At 38.1% G+C, this 19,147-nt stretch overlaps 1 protein-coding gene across 1 annotated transcript; it reads left to right on the forward strand.

Moving 5' to 3' along the window:
- Positions 1–261: 261 nt before the first annotated feature.
- LOC103697385 (putative D-cysteine desulfhydrase 2, mitochondrial) lies at positions 262–18,743 on the forward strand. The gene is given in 10 exon segments (XM_039129927.1): positions 262–687; positions 773–815; positions 916–1,161; positions 1,200–1,264; positions 1,266–1,284; positions 5,154–5,283; positions 9,981–10,157; positions 18,242–18,276; positions 18,279–18,320; positions 18,323–18,743. Coding segments are annotated over 10 exon segments (1,275 nt in total). The 5' UTR covers positions 262–309; the 3' UTR covers positions 18,463–18,743.
- The last annotated feature ends 404 nt before the right edge of the window (positions 18,744–19,147 follow it).

Raw genomic sequence — 19,147 nt, forward strand, 5'->3', positions numbered from 1 at the left:
TTTTCAAAAATTTAGTCTAGACTTACTCATCATTTTACTTCTGAATACTGTTTAATTTTATTTGTGATGGTTAAAATGGTCTCACGTGGAATCCAAATAAGACGACTAGAATCAGAATCCAAATGTGTATTACTGTTAGCGGAAGTACCAAATAAGACGACTAGAATCAGAATCCAAATGTGTATTACTGTTAGCGGAGTAAGGTGTAAATCCGCCATTGTACTAAAAAAAAAAAATCAGCAGCAGCAGCAGCATCTCTTTTTCCCCACGGGTGGAAATCAGGGAGGAGCCGACTTCGTAGGCGGCCTTATGTTGTGTCGGCTCGCCGCGCCGCGGCTTCTCTCCGCAAAACTCCACATCCACCGTCGCCGTCCTCCCATGAGCTCCCTCTCGGCGTCGCTCCTCGAGAGGGAGTGGATGCTACCCTCCCCGGCCGCCCCAATCCAGAAGATATCCCTCTCGAAGCCCCCTCAATCCCAGCGGCCACAAGGATTCACTCCATCTCACTTCTCCTACTCGAACGAACCCCGTCCAGCTCTAGGCGCTGAAGCCATTGGCGCGAGAGAACAAACCCCATCCTTCTACGTGGTCCGCGACGACCTCTTGCATCCATTGGTGAATGGCAACAAGGCCAGGAAGCTCGACGCCCTGCTCCCAATTCTCCAACGGTACTCAGCCACCGACGTTGTAATCACCCCCCCTCTCTCTATTTCTTCTGTCTCTTTGTTAATTTATAATTTCTTGGGCTAAGATAGTGATTTTGCTTTCGCAGGTCACATGTGGAGGATGCCAGAGTGCTCATACAGCAGCTGTTGGTAGTTTTATTGGTGTTCATTTATGTTTGTGACATTCTTTTCTATGCCAAAACTTCATTGATGGATTGTTCTGGTGGAAGCTGATTTGGGACTGTTGCAGCTGTCTGCTGTGCGGAGAGGGGAATAAGGTCCCACCTTCTCCTAAGGGGGGAACAACCGGAGGTACCAACTGGCTACAACCTGATATCTTTGATGTATGGTCGCACGACCTACATAGCGCGGCCGGTCTATGCGCAGAGGAAAGAGATGCTTCTTCAGCATGCCGGTCAAGTAGCAGGAAGCAGGGGTTCTGTTGTGTGGGTTGATGAAATTCTTGGAAAGGACTGTTATAATTCAAACCTGGAGGGTGCACATGTTGGGCATTTGGATTGATTTTAGGGGTAGTCTTGATCAGGCTGAGGGTTGAAGAGGGTTCGAGAAGAGTGGTGATTGTCAATGAAGGTGCAGGATAGTGTGGCAGCATTATTAGGTGAGACCATGTATCTAACCTGCTAAACTACCCAAATTTGTTTGTTATCTTATTTATCTATGGTCATGCTTGACTTAGTTTTTGATTGCCCTTGGTTGTTTTGTATATGCATGTGTATATGACCTTATCTTGGTAGCTATACTTTTTCCACCTAGGGGTGCTACATTATGTCAACTTCTCTATACAAATCTTGCTTGAGCACCTGCTTCGCTTAGGCATGATATTTCTTTTAAAATATCTTCTTCTCTGCTCCCTATTTACTCGGCAATCATGCAATTAAACACTTCTTTATTTAACAATAATGAACTCGATTTCATATACAATGCATTTTTTACTTGGGTTTGTAAACGCTAATTTCTTCTGTTGATTACTAGGAAAAGGTCAAAGATTCAACCTAATTTTCTCCAGGTATAGAAGTCTAAGACCCATCAAAATGTTTCTAAAAGACTAAGAATTAGGGCTGACTTGGCCTCTCAAGGCAGCATTACCATCCCAAGGCAGCAATTTGCTGCATAAAACCACCTAGGATGACAATTTCGTTTCCATTGATTTTTTGGTTAGCAAACTTGGCATTTTTGAATTTTGTGGGATGATATTAGAGGCTCTGAAAGCAGAAAACAAAATGAGATGATTATTTTGAAAATCTAGAGTTGCAAGGTGGAACTTTAGGACTATCTCCAATTGTTGTCTAGGTAACTTGATAGTCTATTCTGGGTGGTTCTTGCAAGATGCAACAAGGGGCTGTTTAGGTTGCTTGCAATTCAGAAATACATTGCAGTAGAAGTTGCATGCAAGTGAAACTGTAGCTTAGCTGCATATGACAAAAATTTTATTTGCTTGGACGTTGCAATTGTAGTTTCTATATTGCAACTTTTTTTGTTGGGGAAGCTATAAATGGAATACTATACATACATTCCACAAGATCATAATCTCTTAGGTGTTTTGTTCAAATAGTTTGGGTGTAGCGGCCATGTGGACTGCGAGATGGTCATGGGTTCCACAAGATCATAATCCTCTTAAGGCTTTTATTCCGAGGATCAACTACCTAGGATGGGTTGGCCCCTAGGGTCCTTTATTAAATGCTTCCTGTTCCCTGCTCCCCACCATCAAGTCCTTGACAATCTTTGCATTGGTTAGTTCCTCATGCTTTTGCATGTTGTGGTGCATCGCAACTTATGGAGTGTATTTGGGTTTGTATGGGGTTCCCATGGCCCATATTATTTTGGGTGCTCTTGGAGGGTATGTTGCATTTGTATGGAGTTCCTATGGCCGCATATGGGTTAAGCTATTGAGTTACTTCCTTGTATTCCTATTGTAGGCATTACTTGTGGCTGTCCTTGTACAAATACTCTACTACTATCAATATAAACACCTTACTTAGCCAAAAAAATATTGAAGGATTAGGGGAGGTTATGTATTAACATGGAATGATATCAAGATTTGAGTATCGGACTAACTGGGCAATGCCCATACTAAACTAGTAGGGAATCAGTAAGTCAATGAGCCCCTGTACTGACACCTAGATACCTTGCGATGAACTACTAACTTTCCTTAATAAATTAGGTCCCAATTTTTATTGGAGATAGGATATTTGTTGACTTTTAATGATTACATATGGAAGAGTTATGAGCTGTTCATGCAAGTTGGGGTGGATGAAAATGACAATCTGATGGCGGCAAGATATAATGATTGGCTTTGGTTGTGATATAATATGTCAGGTTTCAACTTTTATTCCATAAAGAAACCTACCAAATTATGCTAGAAATTAAGGAGAAGCATAAAATTGGAAAGTTCATTTTGAGTCTTTTAGTTCCATTTTTGAAAGCTATGAACTATATTAATTAATAAGCAATTCAATAGCAAAATAGAACAAATAAGACCAAAAAGCCTATATTCAAATCACTTCTTTATCCTTGGTGCATCCATTGACTTTACGTTGTACCATGCCCAAATTATCTAAGTCATTTTTCTCTCAACTTGTCCTTAATTGGTGCCTTTTTATGAATGATTTCATTTCTTTTTCTATTTTTCTTATAATACCACACATCCATCGCAACATTCTTATTTCAGCCACATTCATCTTATCCATATTTTCTAACTGCACAAGATTTTATACTATAAAGCAAGGTCCGCTGTACCGAAGCCGACACCTATGTCAGTAGGCCGATAATACACAATGGTATGGTACTGTATCGTGAAAACAACGAGAAAGAGGGAGAGGGAGAAGGAGAGAGAGGAAAAGAGAGAGAGAAAGGAAGGGAGAGGACAACAGACAGAGAGAGAGGCAGAGAAAGGGGAGAGAGGGCTTTCGAAGCCCCCTTTACTCCACATCGCCATAAGAAGGGTGCTTTGCCCTCATTTTTTTTTTGAAATTTTTTTAAGTGAAGTTGGCAGCCCCTATTTTGAAATATTTATGGCGAAACAAGGATGCGGAAGAGAGGGGGCTTTAAAAGCCCTCTCTTCTCCTTCCTCTGCCTCTCTCTGTGCCACCCTCTCCCTCTCTCTTCCTCCCTCTTCTTTTTCCTCCCCCCTCTCTCTCTTTTTCTCTCTTCTCCCTCTTTTCCTCCCTTGCCGGTTTCTCGAATTGAGGGACGCGACTGTGCCGGTTCGCCCCTGGTATAGCTCGGTGCATTTTGAATCGGGCAGTTTGGGATGCTACAGCCTTTCTTGCTATAAAGCCGGTCATATGGTTGTCCTATAAAATTTTTTCTTCAACTTGGCAGGTATGCTATGACTATATAATATCTCAGTTGTACTTCTCCATTTTATCAAAGTTACTTTAATCCTATGGATAACATCCTCTTTAGTCTTTCCTTTCTTATAAACAATAATCCTAAATATAAAAAATGATTAGTCTTAGAAACTTCATGATCCTCAATTTTCGTTCTACCTCATCTCTATTTCTAATTGTCCTTGAACTACATTCCATCCATGTATCCTATCTTCATCTTACTTAGTCTAAAATTCTTAGATTCTAGTGTACTCTTCCATAGTTCCAACTTACAATTAACCTTGATCTTAGTTTCTTCCACTAAGACTATATTATCTATAAATAACATACATCAAGAAATATCGTTTTGAATATGCCTAATAAGCTCATTTATAATGAGAAGAAAAACATAAGGACTTAAAACCAAGGTTCACTGTACCGGTCGGTATCGTACCATACTGGTCAGTATTCTATCGTACTAGTACTGAACCAATATGCAGTCTCGTACCGTATCGATACTCGGTTTGCCTCACCATCTCGTACTATACCGTGTATTGACACTGTAATAGAATAGTTGTTATGGGGTCTGGTACCGAGACGACAAGTCTTGCTTAAAACAAATCCTCCTTGGTGTAAATCTACTGCGATTGGAAACCTAGCTTTTGTAGTTCTAGTACTATGTTTCCAACTTCCTTTTGAGTTAACCTAGTACATATCAGCACTGATGATCATAACTGAAAGTTTTCGACACAGTTATATGTAACCTACACTTGAATATGTGCAACTTTTTAGGAGCTAGAATTCTATTGGATTCTGGGCTACGACATTAGAACCAACATAACCATCCTTAAAATAATGTTTGTTTCCTGTCTATTGGATGCAAGTTTCATAATGCTCAATTATTTAATTCTATATCTAGCTCAATTCCATTACGATGTATTATCTAAATAAATCTCCATCAGTTCATACTTGTCTACATGATTATTTATTTCTTCTCTGATTTGTCACAAGCCCCATTCTTAGATACGGATAACATTCGATTGAATGTTCCTCATACTCTCAAGGAATCACTTTTTATGTTATGTCTTGAGTGACAGTTTACTCATCTGTAAGTTATATTATTTAAATTACTGGCATCTGTTCTAATTTTTGTCTTCAGGTGTTATCCGGCTTGTGAGATACCTTTCTCAAACACATTTATTTGGAACAAAGCAGCAAATTAGAATTGTTGTAGATGCTGGCACTGGAACAACAGCTGTTGGTTTAGCCTTGGGAGTCATATTGTTAGGGTGTGTCTCAAAATCTAGTGAGCATTCTTTTTCGTGAGCAACTCCTTTGTTTGAAATCTTATAGTGCAAAGTACATGATAGACTATTTAAAATGAGAATCTCTGTTACCAGTTATGATGTAGAAAACTGAAAACAAATGGTATATGATTTCAGATTTCATATCTATGCATCAAGTGGCCACAAAATTGATAATTTTCAATATCAAGAGTAATGACTTGATCTAATTTATGATTTGTATATATTGAACCTGCTGCATTTGGTCTGTACATGTTTTCAGATGGGATGGTCATAGTGATATAGATTCTTGATTCTCATGACTGGTATTACCCATTTTGTCTATTCGAAAGCATAAGAGGAGAACCTTCCAAAACATTTAATTTTTGGTTTTAAGGTATTTGAAATGCTTTAGATCATTATCTTCATTTCAAAACCATTATATTGGGGAAATTTTAGCTTAACTCTTTTGACCCCTCCCCCCCCCCAACCCAACCCAGACACACACACACACACACACACATTCACATAACCGTACGACGATGAAGTGTCAAAAAATGCTGGAGCATTTTTGGAAAATGCTTTTGGCATCTATGAATATTTAGCTGCACATACTGCCTCATTTTATCAGTCAAAATCTACAGGTTATCAAAGCTTGCATGCAAGTTTCAGAGATTTCATAATTAGGATTGTACTGCTCTACAGGGTTGTGTCTGGTTGTGCAATTTTAATTGATGTTGTTTTGCCTTACTCTTTTTCCTTCACACAACAGGAAGTCTTAGGGAAGAACCGATCTACTGTAGTTTTGATACAACAACAGGTGATAACTTCGCCAATTTTGTGTGTTTAACCTTAAAGAAAGCTAAGATTAGAATTGTATTGTCGACTACAATGTTTCTTAGGTTCTCTATTGTCCCTATTACCCCCATTGTCCCTCATAGTGGCCTAGTGGCTCTAATGAATCTTGGTGCCAGTTCTATAATCTTGATAGAGTAAGCTGTGAAACCTAGCCTGTGCTTGAAAGAGTGAGAGAGTGAGAGAGAGAGAGAGAGAGAAGGTAAATGATGAGATGAGCTCTCTCACAAAACCCTTCCTAAGCACGTTGAACTAAAACCCTTCCTAAGAAATGAAAGCAGGGAAAGAGAGATTTCCATTGTATCCAACATGGATTCTAGGAGCTGAACATGAGTTTCCAGGTCACATGGAGGATTTCAACTGTCTAGAGCTAAGGCTTCAAGGAGGACGGGTTAAAATTGAACTTTGGCACAATCCAGACCTAATCAATACCTAAATTAAGTATCTTTAGAGAATTAATGGAGGCTCAATCTACTCACTCATGAGGCTAGGCCAAATTTTAAGTTTGATGGAGTGATGTGGACTTGGATGGTTCTTATCATAGTCTACTGTGTTGGTACCGGGGCACCAGACCGGTTGCCGGACGGCACGGGTCGGTACAGGGCCGTGTTGTGCCATGTCAGGACTGTACCGATATAGTAGAGAAGGCATAAAAGAGGGTGAACGAGAGAGAGAAAAGGAGAGAGAGAGCCTCCTGTTGAAGACACTTGCATACTTGGTATCCATGATAAGTATCTAGGTAACTCTACTATTGATTGACCTATGACACATAAAAGATCATTCTAAAACTTAAACTGTGTGTCAAGGAATACAAGAGTCCAAGAAAATTCATTCAATATTGCCTGCAATATGTATCGACCAGGATAAGCTAAATTGTGCTGAACCGGCCAGTTTGGAGTATACCGAACTAGATCGGTTGGTTACCACTTACCAGTATGGTTCAGCCGGTTGGAGCAGATTATAAAAGGCCTCGTTAGACGCCCTTGATCTTGTTCGTAGCCTTCTATCCCTGTCGAAGCCCTTGGTCCCCGTCGAGCTGGTTCAAAGCCCTCAGTCTCCGTCGACGATAACAATATATGACAAAGACAACCTAGGTGAGCCTCTCTCTCTCTCCCCCTCTCTCTCAGCCCCCTCTTTCCTATCCATCTCTGTCGCCAGATTTGGAGCTTTTGAAGCTCTCAAATTCTTCGCTTCCCCTCTCTCCTCTCCCACCTCTTTCGGCCTCTATCCCCTTGCGAAGCCATCATCGGATGCTTTGGCCTTAGTCTCTCTCTCACGTAATGTACGCCGAACTAGTACCGGTGGCAATCTGGACCGGTTCGGTACTAGTTCGGGCCGTATCGAACCGGTTTGGCTGGTTCGGCTGGGTTTTGGCTACGACGCCATTTTTTTTTGGCTGCGGCAAACACGAGCGCGCACAGAAAAAGCCACAACATAGTTACAGTGGCATTAAATGCCACTATAATGATATTGTATCTGCATTGTAGATACAGTGACATTAATGCCACTGTAGCCGAGTTACAGTGGCATTAAATGCTACTGTAATGATACTGTAGCCGTACTGTAGTGATACTGCAGCTGTACTGTAGCAGCTACAGTGCATTAAATGCCACATTGGATCGAACTTGGGTACTAGTTCGCACCGAGTCCTCGGTCTAGTTCGGCTTTGTATCGGTGCGAATCGGTCCGGTTCGCACCAGTACCCCTTCGTACCGTCCGAAACTATTTTCCACCACTGTACCGGATCGGTTAGGGACCGGTCTAGTCCAATACGGGCTGAACCGGCCAGTACGGACTGGTTCAACATACCATACTCTCATGTGAGACCTGACCGATCCGGTCCGATTTGGGTTGAATCGGCCAGTACGGGCCGATTCAGCATACCATACTGGGCCTCGACCTCTCTCTCCCCCTCCCTCCCCCTCTCTCTTCGTCCCTCTCCTTCTCCCTGACCCCCCCACCCTCTCCCTATTTTGGTATGCTTTGGTATGGTGTCGATTCGTACCATAGCGAACCGGTTGCTAGCCGATACGAGCTTCAATACCGGTCTATAGATCTTGATCAACTCATTTCCTACTTCAAATGATTGAACCCCCAAATTTTTAAGTGATAATTTGCAAAAGGTCCTTTGTTTGGCTTGCCATTTGATGTCTAGTCCCTGTTGACTGAAAAAATTATTCCCAGTCCATTATTTTAGTGTTGTTTAATATTTAATGCCTGACCTTATATGCACTTAGGCAAAATATTATCCAAAATAGATATAAGTATGTACAGAAACAACTGCAAGCATGCACAGAGTAAGTCTAAGTGTGCGGAGACCACTATTACAAGTTTACATAGGGCTAGACATTAAATGCTAAGTGTGTGAGGACCAGTGTAAAATGCTACTAAACTTAAGGCCAGGTGTTTGTAAATCTTAAACTGATGCATATCTTCACCTTTGAAACCTTTTGAGGGATTTTCTTGTAGATTCTTAGGTCAAAATCGCTTTTGACTGGTTGTTTTTTCTTGAAACCTTAAAAGCGCTATTTCCCTCTTTATCTCTTTTGAATGATGAATCACTCTTCTCTCTCTCTTTAATACCACAATAAATTACCAATCATATAGGGTCTTTCTCCACCAACAAATTTGTCCATGGATTCAAGCTTTAGGCCTTCTTAAAACTAACCCTTTAAGACCGCCAAACCAAGAATTCACAATTGTTCCAACTTCAAATGACCATATCTCACTCATTTCTAAGCTTTGGAAGTCTACTTTTAGATGGAATTGGTTTGATTCAAAAATCCATAGCAGTTTTTAGGATATTGCTTTTTTGAAGGATGAACCAGTCATTATTAACGCATGTTTTGCCAAGTTCTTAAACTCTAATAAGCACAACAAGAGGAACACACACACAGAAATATATAAACATGGTATAAATAAAAATGAAATTAAACTTAGGGATGTGCGTTTCTTGACAACCCTAGCAAACACAATATAAAGCACACATATAGGTAGCAATTTATACACAGCATAAATGAAAAGTGAAATTAAAGTTAGTGATGTCCCGAGTGTTGCATATCATCTTTAAGCCTCTTGTCTCCCTCCTTTGCCAATCCCTTTATTTGTCCCCTCTTTGCTGATTGCCTCTCTCCTCCATTCCCCTCTTCCGCCAACCTCCTTTGCCAATCCCCTTCTATGTGACCTTCACCTTCACCATGGCCTTCCTCCTTCCTCTTCTCTCTTATCACTGCTCTCCTGTATCTATGCCCCAGCTTTACCTCCCATCCTTGCTCCATTTTTTTCTGTACTGATATTCTGCATCTGTTTCATGGCTAGAGGGGGTGAGAGGAACAAGTTGTGGAGTGGGAGAAGGCAATAGGAGATGAGGGATGGAGTGGGAGGCAGGAAGGGAGGGCTAAGATGTATTCTTTTTCCTCCATTGACCTATTTCTTTGACTTAAACTAGAGGTCAGGACATAAGTTGAGAGGATTTCTCCTAAGAAGAGCACTGTAAATGTTTCGTTTTTGTAAAAAGATATAGAAGGATAACTAAATCATTGGCATCATTTTATATGCTAATGTGGGAATATGGTCAAAATTTTGCTAATTTGATTATCCAAAGTCATTATGGTTATCTAGATAAATTACTTGATACCCATGTGCATTTCTGCACTCGTACCCCATCTTGTGCAGTGCAGGAACCTTTACAATGAGAATCTATTTGTTGGCTAAAGCAGACTTGCATTTATACCAATCTTACTTTATCTACATGATTTCCATGGAAGGTAACATCTTGTGCAGTGTAGGAAGCTTTATAATGATTTGCTGAAAGCAGACTTGAATTTATACCAATCTTTATCTAACAGACTTCCATGGAAAGTAACTGCAGTCATGCTTGCTGATCCCATTGAAAGGTATAAGGAAAGGGAAAAATGCCTAACATCCAATTTCAAGAGGTTTGGTCCTGTGAAATTTTCCGAGATATCAGTAGGTGGAATTGGTGATGGTACTCTGCAATGGGTCGAACGTTCTCATCCAAGAAAGTAAGCTGAATCTCTAAATCTTCACAATATTCTGTATATATCTTTTTTCATGTAGGTTCTTTTGGTTCCAAATAAGTCTGCAGCATATGTATATCTGTCATTGAAATTGTGATTTGCATCTCCTAATGGATTCTTGATGCATTTTATTGCTTATATAAAATTTAAATAATGAGTCTTGAAACTTACACTTAATGATGGATATCATACCCCACAGAGGCCTAGCTGTTGCGGTAGGCATGTGGGTAACGACTTTCTAATGGGGCAGGGATCCACAGCTTGATCTTTTTCCAATCAAAGAAGTTTTATCACAATGAGTGCTGAACCACAGGAACCACTCATCAGCTGAATTGGTGCATATAACCAAATCGTAGTGTTAGATGTCAGTGTATTTGATATTGTTGAAGTTATGTGGTCTGAGTTTTAACTCCCAATGACAAATCAGGATGGTTCAGGATAGGCATATACCCCTCAAAACACTGCAATGATACATGAACACAGTGCTCCTGGTTGTTTATTCTCACCACTCTGATTCCTTTACATTTTTGCTATACTTCTATATGGCTAGGAATGTAGGTGGATGGAATACTACTTCTTTAAGACCAGGAGCTAGATGTAGTTGATGAAAGGAGAATATTTAGTGTACTAACCTGGAGAAGAAATCTGCAGATATGTTAGATAGCAGTAACAGCAACTACATAGAATCATGGTGGAAACTCATGAGTACTGCAGGCATGTGAGAGAATGGGAATTAGGACGATGGTGGGGCTCTGAAACCCATCTAGACAAAAGAAAGAAGAAGAAAAAGGAAAAAGGAAGAGAAAAAGAAAAGGAAAGAAAGAAATGAAGGAAAGAAAGAAATGAAGCATTAGGAAAAGGAAAGGAAGGAAGGGAGGAAAAATGAGAAAGGAAGAAAGAAGAAAAAAGGAAAGAAAGAAAGGAAGGGGGAAAAAAGGAAGGAAAGAAAGAAAACGGGAAAGAAGAAGCAAAGGAAAGAAGAAAGGAGGGAAGAATAAAAAGAGAGGAAGGAAAGAAGGAAGAAAAGAAAGAAAGAAAGAAGAAAAGAAACAAATAGAGAAAGAATGAAATAAAGGAAAGAAGAGGAGAGAGGCAAAGGGTACCTAACAAGATGCTTGATCAGTAAGATCGCCGGGATGGGACAAGATAGTGGTGCATCCCATTCTACGGAGATACTGGACACCTCCATCCCACGGGATTTAAACCTTTGATGGAAAGGTTGGGCCTTGAGCTTCATGGCCAATCATATGGCTTTCCTTAATTGGAAGTCATTTTTTGAGTTTCCACGAAACCATCATCTAACATAATAACAAAATAATCCTTTATGATCAAGACACATGGCTGGGCGGGCATCTGCATCCCCAAAATTGATACATTAGTAGCTTCATAGCTTCTTCTATTTTTAACAAAAACACTCCATTCAATTGAGATCGTGCTCTAAAGGGAAGAAGAAATAGAAATGCACTAGCTAAAAATGGGGATGCATTTATCAAGGTACATATGTGGTAGAAAAAATCTTTAATCAGACAGGATTGATCACAGCCATCATGTTTCCTCTCATGTGCATTGCGTGTGCCTAGATCTAGTTTGATTAATGTCATCGCTTGACGATTCAAGCTATAGTCAAGTTTGTCTTTGTCACCAGCTATAGATGAGCCTATCCAAATGATAGATCATGAGGATTCAGTCATATATAGTAGCTGCGAGTCCAAGGATTCAGAACCTAGAGTCAGCCATAACAATGAACAAGATGAAAAAAAATGAAATTAGTAGAGAAGAAGCAAATCTAAGCTAAGAATAAATATATTCAAAAAGGTGTATTAAAGGGACTAAGCAATGAAAATGTAAAAGATGGTAATGTCATGATAGGTGGTTTCTCATGTGTCATAGAACTCGGATAGAGTATTCTTGGATAGAGCTTCAGTTTTACACATCAATATTCTATAAATAGTTGCTGCATATAATATCATATTTAGTTTTAATCAAGGTATACAATACTCTACTATACTGTCGAGTCAGTATTGTAACATACCCTTATGAACCTTGATGATTCATGGGCTTGGTATAGTATTTTGCCCGAATTGGTGTGAAGCCGTCCTTATTAGGCAAACCACCTGGAATCATTTATTTGCAAGGGGTTGACCTAGTGAGGGACCTATGTCGGTTCAGGGCCTTAATAGTTGAGTGAGAAGGAGCCCGAGACCCTTTTCTCCCTCAGTTTCATGGTAAGAGAGGAAGGGGAAGAGAGGAGAAATAAATGGAGAGAGTGGAAGGGTAAGCAAGAGGTCTAATCTAGGTATTTCTCTTTTCCTTTTTCTTTTCTATTACATCCCATAAATGGGCAGGAACTGAAAAATATGTTAATGCAAAGTTTTGTATGTTGGCAAGATTTGGAGATGTATCATAGATCTTACCTAGATCAACGCAATGGTGTAACTTTTTTTTTATTAAAAATATTGTTAGATAAGAAATTAATAGATAAAATTAAAGTAAATGTCAGATTCCAAAATTAGTATCTTTCATGATCCAGACATGTATGGGGGCATCAACACTCTAATTGGAATTGAATAGATACATGTTTGTTGCATTTCCAATTTTGTCAACATTATACTTAATTAGTTTAACATATTTAGTTAGTTTAACATGTATTATATAGCACACCATTCTTTAGGCATGTATATAAAAATTAAAATTATTTATTTTATATTAATATATATATATAAAATAAAATTTATAAATATTTAATAGATGAATTATTATATTATATTGTACACTATTTTCCACTCAAAACCATATAAATGAAGCTTAAAGACCTTGAAAGCAAAACAGCATAAAAATAATTTTCTGGTGTACTGGTACAATTTGCTATGGTATGGTACAATATTGTTACCGTGCCATACTAAAATCTCCTACCGGTACATAGTCTAGCGTCGGACTGTGAACTTGGTTTTAATGTTTAGCCTAGCTAGACCTCCCTTAGAACCAAATACTTCATTTAAGACAATGTAGACTTTGTTTTTTCTCCTCTAAAAGGCATTTTATGCTAATAAATTCTCAGATTTTTTATTTAATTTTAACCAATGTCGTAGAGTAGAATAATCCATGAATGAGAAAATATTTGTATTGATCCATTGTTTTGTTAGGTGATTTCAATATTCTATGACTATTATTTGCATGTTCTTGTTGATGAATTATTATAGATGGAAAATTAGTTTCTCTGATATAGTACTATATTACATTCTTGATTACCTATGAATTTATTACTAACATATCTAGCGTTATGTTGGTGAGAATTTTTTCAATTAATATTGAACATGAATATTTACTTATTAAGAACATAAGTTGTTTAACTTGGATATTTAATTATATTACTTGATTACCTGTTTATGGTTTAGTCTTTCATTAATTTGAGTCTATTTTGATTTGTAAGGATTATAGTACCTACTTTAACATCAGTATAACATATTCATAGGTTTGATAGTCCTAAACATCAGATAAACCAATTTTCTAGTTAGTTTCTTGTTAGTGATGCTTTGTCCGTAGACTTCACTTATTGCATAAGTTTTGTATCATCGGTGATCTTAGTTTGCACAAATTATGTAGATATGCAACATGACATTTAAGAGATGAGAATCTAGTAGGTTTTGTCTCCACTACTACTGGGAAAAGGTGAAGCAAGATAGATTACGAGTTGCAACTTCCTATCCTACTATTTTTCATTCATATGAATGCAGCAAGAAGTATATATGATTTAATGTAGAGATGTTTTTATTGAGTAGGTGCTCCAATGTTTGCACTTTGCATCTTGTATTGGACCTATATAGGTAACCGACTAGTATGCCTGATATTGAATGTCAGTATGACACATAACTTGACACCAACACTCTGTTCAAGGCATAGGAGTCTCACTACCCTACTGTACGAATAATATGCCCCATAAGGGGCAATATAATCTGTACTTCAAATGATGCTTTGATCATATAGTTAGTACAATACCAAAAAAATAGCTTGCAAGCCGTTCAATGGAATGCAATAATTGTAGTGGGAGGGACTTTTAGAGAGATGAATGAGATGTCATAAAGATCAATGACTTTTTGTACCATATGTGGACAAGATTAAGAGCATGTGGATTATGTCTCAACAGTTAATCTCTGTTTTCATATCATACTGTTAGCAACCAAAGTCTTAAATGATTTAAGAATCATGGTATGTTTGTGTGACACCATTGAGTTCATTGCTTGTTGACATCATCTGATATGTATGCATTAAAAATGTATATGTATAGCTGAAACCTTATGCAGGTTCATGTTAGGACCTTGAAACTATAATTTTATTAAATATGAAAAGAAAATAACTAAATTATTGTATATTTAAGACTTCATCATCTTTAAACTGTAATATTTTAAGCTGCATCATTCTATATTAGTAACATATGTAAACTCCACCTTAACTATTTTCCACCTCTTGAGTTTCAAGGAGTTATTAAAGTTGCAACTACAGTATGCTCTTTATTTTTCCAGGTGTCACGTCAGTCCTAAAATTGGAATAGAAGAACCTCTTTGATCTGTTCTTCAAGAATGTGTGCCTATTAAGGATGAACACTGCTGAGTTCCAATATTTATTTAGCATTATAGTAACTTGATACACCCGATTTTCAAAATATTGAAACTAAAGCCCAACAATATATGATATTTCTTATTCAATAGTTTTTGCATTTGTTGGTCTTGTTATTTTTATTTGTTTGTTTCATGTTTTAAGATCCAATAACAATGCTAATCAAGATGAAAATATCCAAAAAATCAAATAAGTAGACTTTTGCTTATTGTATCTATATGTTCCAAGATGCTCTCCTTCATCAATTTTTTTGTAGATCGATCCCTGATCTTACAAACAGCTTGATTCATCTTGTAATATTGAGAGCTTGAACCCATGTATAGTGAATAAGCCTTATTTAATTTTAGTTTATTAATTTCTTATATAAATACATGCATTAGATTATATTAAAAAGCCCATGATACATGCAATTTTAGGCATGGCTTAATGTTAATGCTCATGAGTATAAGTACAATTATGGAAATGTAGTGTGCATAACATGCATTAGCAACTGTGGAACATGATTACTTTATTTTATATTGCATTGAATGTAAATAAGTAAACTTATTGAGTTTGCTTGGACAAGTTCAGCTTTGATTTGCTTCAAGGTTGGTGGTGATTGTACTAGAAATATGTTTAATTTCATTTTTAATTACATTTCCTTTTTATGTTCAATATGCAAAAATTTTATTTCATTTGATTTGCTAGGAATCTAGCACATTGAGAGTTGTGATTCACTTGTTCACATGAAGATATTTCTCTTGTACCAAGGATTATGAGCGCTAATAGTAATTTGATTCATTGATCTATGCCAGGAAGCTAGACCAAGATGAAAGGATGTATAGAACGGATATTTAATTATTGGTGTTTTGGGCATAAGTTTCATGACATAAATTAGCTTTTATGCAGGTTATACACACAAATATTTAAATTGAGAGGATTGAGACCTCAATTCTTTCATGCAGTTTTCTTGATGCATCATTTAAATATAGAAATTAAATTCCTAAACAATCAATGTGTTGAAGATCTCATACCTATAGTTGTACAGTTTTAGAACAACATAAGCTTCTTGCCTGGTTAAGAAGTGAACTTCTGGGATAGTACTAGAATCCACACTGTTGATCATGATCAAACATTTTTAAGCACATGCAACAAATATACAATGTGAATGGTCGATTCTAAGCTATACTCTGTCCATTTGATTTTGATATGGAACCATCAGTTAGATGCATTATGTAGACACAGTGTAGGATTAAAGATTTTAATCACTGTACTTATTCTTCACTCTCTCAACACTGGTAATACTTGGTGGGTTGTAGATTTGCTCTAGTAAATTTACTTGATCCTTAATTTTTTTTTCCTATGACATTTGATTTGGGGATGGCAAGGAAATACTGATCTAGGTGAGTTTTTATTGTAGTGATTGTTATTTTTTTTTGTGCCTGCAAGTCATTTTTTTGGCTTTCACTGCATTAGTTGGAGTAGAACATGAGCATGAGGATTTTGAGTGATTGATTTGGAGTCTGTATATATGTTTTAAGATTTATTTTCTTGAATTTAGAGAAAAGCTAGGGTCAAGAGCAAAGAGACATTTAGAAGGTTCATTTTAGTTATATGTAGGTCGGCGAACCATCCTGAACTGAGCGGTTCGGATAGCACCGAGCGTACTGATAGCGACTAGGCGGTTCCAGCAACTGAAACGCAAGCATCCAACGGAGGGGAGAGAAAAAGAGGAGGAGAGAGCGAGGGTAGGATGGAGGAGAGCGGAGGCCCGCAAGTGCGCGAGAGGGAGAAGAAGGAAGAGGAAAGAGAGAGGTAGCGGAGAGGGAGAGGGAAGGGGAGAGAAGAGGAGAGCAGAGACTGGCGAGCGCGCCGAGGGAGAGGAAGGAAGAGAGGAAAAGGAGCGAGCGGAGAGGAGAGGAGAAGGCGAAGGTCGGCGAGCATGAGGCCCTCCTCTGCAGCCTCCACGCACTTGCCGACTTCCCCGGCCTTCATTGGCCACCACCATTCTTTCTCTCTCCCTCTCTCTCCCCCTTCTCTCTTTCTCTCTTTTCCTCTCTCCCGTTCTCCTTTTCCCGCCTCCTTTATTGAACGACATGGAATGGTACATGGGCATCGACCTGTGCCGTTGGGCAACCGGTCCGGGCTCTGTTCCAGCACAATAAACCTTGGTCATATGGCATAAGATGCGAAGTTTTTATATGACACTACGGACTAAATATTTAAGCATTTTTATAGTTTCCTTCATATGACACACTATTTTAAGTTATTCTACCAAGAGGATTGAGCTCAATCTTATGGCAAGTTACATGATGTATCATTATAATTTAGAATATATTCCATTGGTTATATCTTGAACATCTAAGTTCCTGAATAATTCAAATAATTGAGTTTGTTATCTATAGGTTACGTTTGCAACAACAATGCAGTTGTTCTAGGTTAAAAGAAGTAAAGATAGGGCACATTAAGAAGCCACATCATTTTCATGGTCTAATATCGAAGCTCACTTAGAAACCAAATTCATTGTTGTTGAGTGCTTCTAAGCCATAATAAATTCCAAATGTTGTATCTTGTATTTAACAGTTTATTCTCCACCTAAGGAAGCTAAAATCTCCAAAGTAATGTTTTCCATTTTTGGGCATTTTATTGATAAGATCATATTAGAGATTTGGATTTTATTTAAGACGAACAAATATGTATAGAACGCTGATTTGTTGAGGCTTTGACCTTCTTTCTCTCTCTCTATCTCCTCTCTCTCTCTCTCTCTTCTCTCTCATTTTCGACACACACAATACAAGCATGCATATGGAACTTCCTACATGCAGGCTCGCGTACGTTACTGAATCGGATGAGGCAAGCTATACCATATTGTACCGGTTCGTATTGTACATGGTACGAGGGGCGTAGTGTGTGTCGGTACGCGAACCGGCCTATATCGTACTGTACTAAATAGTGAAAGTGTGACGCAGTAGGAGGCTCGATACTGAGACCGTATACCTTGCCTACATGGATACTATTTTGTAGACTTGCTCAAGATTCTGTTTATTTTTTCAGAAACTCATGAATATGTAATTAATCTATAATCAATCTTTAACATTTTTGTTAAGTTTTTCGCTTACAAGACTGGTGAGAAAAATGAGCATTAGATTAGATTAATTTGTAATAATTGGGTTAATATATAACGACAATGATTTGTTTAGGCTTTCACACATTAAGATTATGCTTCTGGTCCCATGATTTTGAGTATGCTGATAAAGGGTCTAATATTTGATTCTTACTTTGATGGCACTTTCTTTATATAGGTTACTATTCAGCTAATTCAGTATCATTGGAACCTTCACAACATTGTTTGATGAAATTCGTTATATATTCAGTCAAATAATCTGTTAGTCATATTTAGGAGGCAACAATGAGGATCATAATTCTGTCTCTTTCTAGTCTTCCCAATCTTGACTAAATGCTCTGCATGTCTCCAGATTTGGAAAGGTTTTGAAAGGGGAAATTGAGGTATGCGACAAATTGCACAGCAAACTGGCATACTTGTGGATCCTGTCTATCCTTGGCTGCTTGGGAGCAGGCTATTCTTCATCCACTTGAAGAACTTGAGAAGGATGCCAAAGTGGTGATGCTCCATACTGGTGGCACCCTTGGCATGTTTGGATTGGCTCAAAGATACAAACCTTACTTCACTACTTGAAACAACTTACTGTGCATTCCTTACCTTAAGCAATTAAAGATCCATTTTGCAAATGCGTAAAAGCATTATATGACAGTACTTGCAGGTATATCTTGGTAAGATGTGGCAAATTCTTGACACAAGCATGTCATGTATTGTAAGCAATTTTTAGGGATGCAATGTATAAAGCAAAATAAAATACTGGCAGACCACAAGGAAAGAGGAAGTAGGCCACATTTAGCTTGTGTACCTTTTTATTCTGTTTAGTACAGCATAAGTTAAGAAGCTTCAATCAAGATGCAGGATTTCTTTATTGAATTATGACATGGTTACTTTCTTTAGCACAGATTTATATGGTGAAGCTGAAAGTGTAGCACTTTAGAGTGCTGATGAACAACTATTTTTCATGTGCATCAAATATACTGATGGTCCAGGGAAATCAGGATATGGTTGCATAACCTGTTAAGCAACATTTAATGAATTCACAGTAGAGACAAATGAAGCTTTTGATGTATCAATGTTTTATTAGTAAAGCTGGGACCAGAAGTGATGACAGGTGCATGGAGTACCCTTTCAGAGCTCATCAGCTAATCCTCTCATTACTGATACAACCCAAATGTTCTGGAGTATATTTCAGCACGCTTGTGTTGCTGATCTAATTTCTAGCATACAGATTTCCATAAGACAGTCCAAGAGAAAGTAGAAT

The sequence above is a fragment of the Phoenix dactylifera genome, chromosome 9 (assembly GCF_009389715.1).
Source record: "Phoenix dactylifera cultivar Barhee BC4 chromosome 9, palm_55x_up_171113_PBpolish2nd_filt_p, whole genome shotgun sequence".
Taxonomy (NCBI): domain Eukaryota; kingdom Viridiplantae; phylum Streptophyta; class Magnoliopsida; order Arecales; family Arecaceae; genus Phoenix; species Phoenix dactylifera.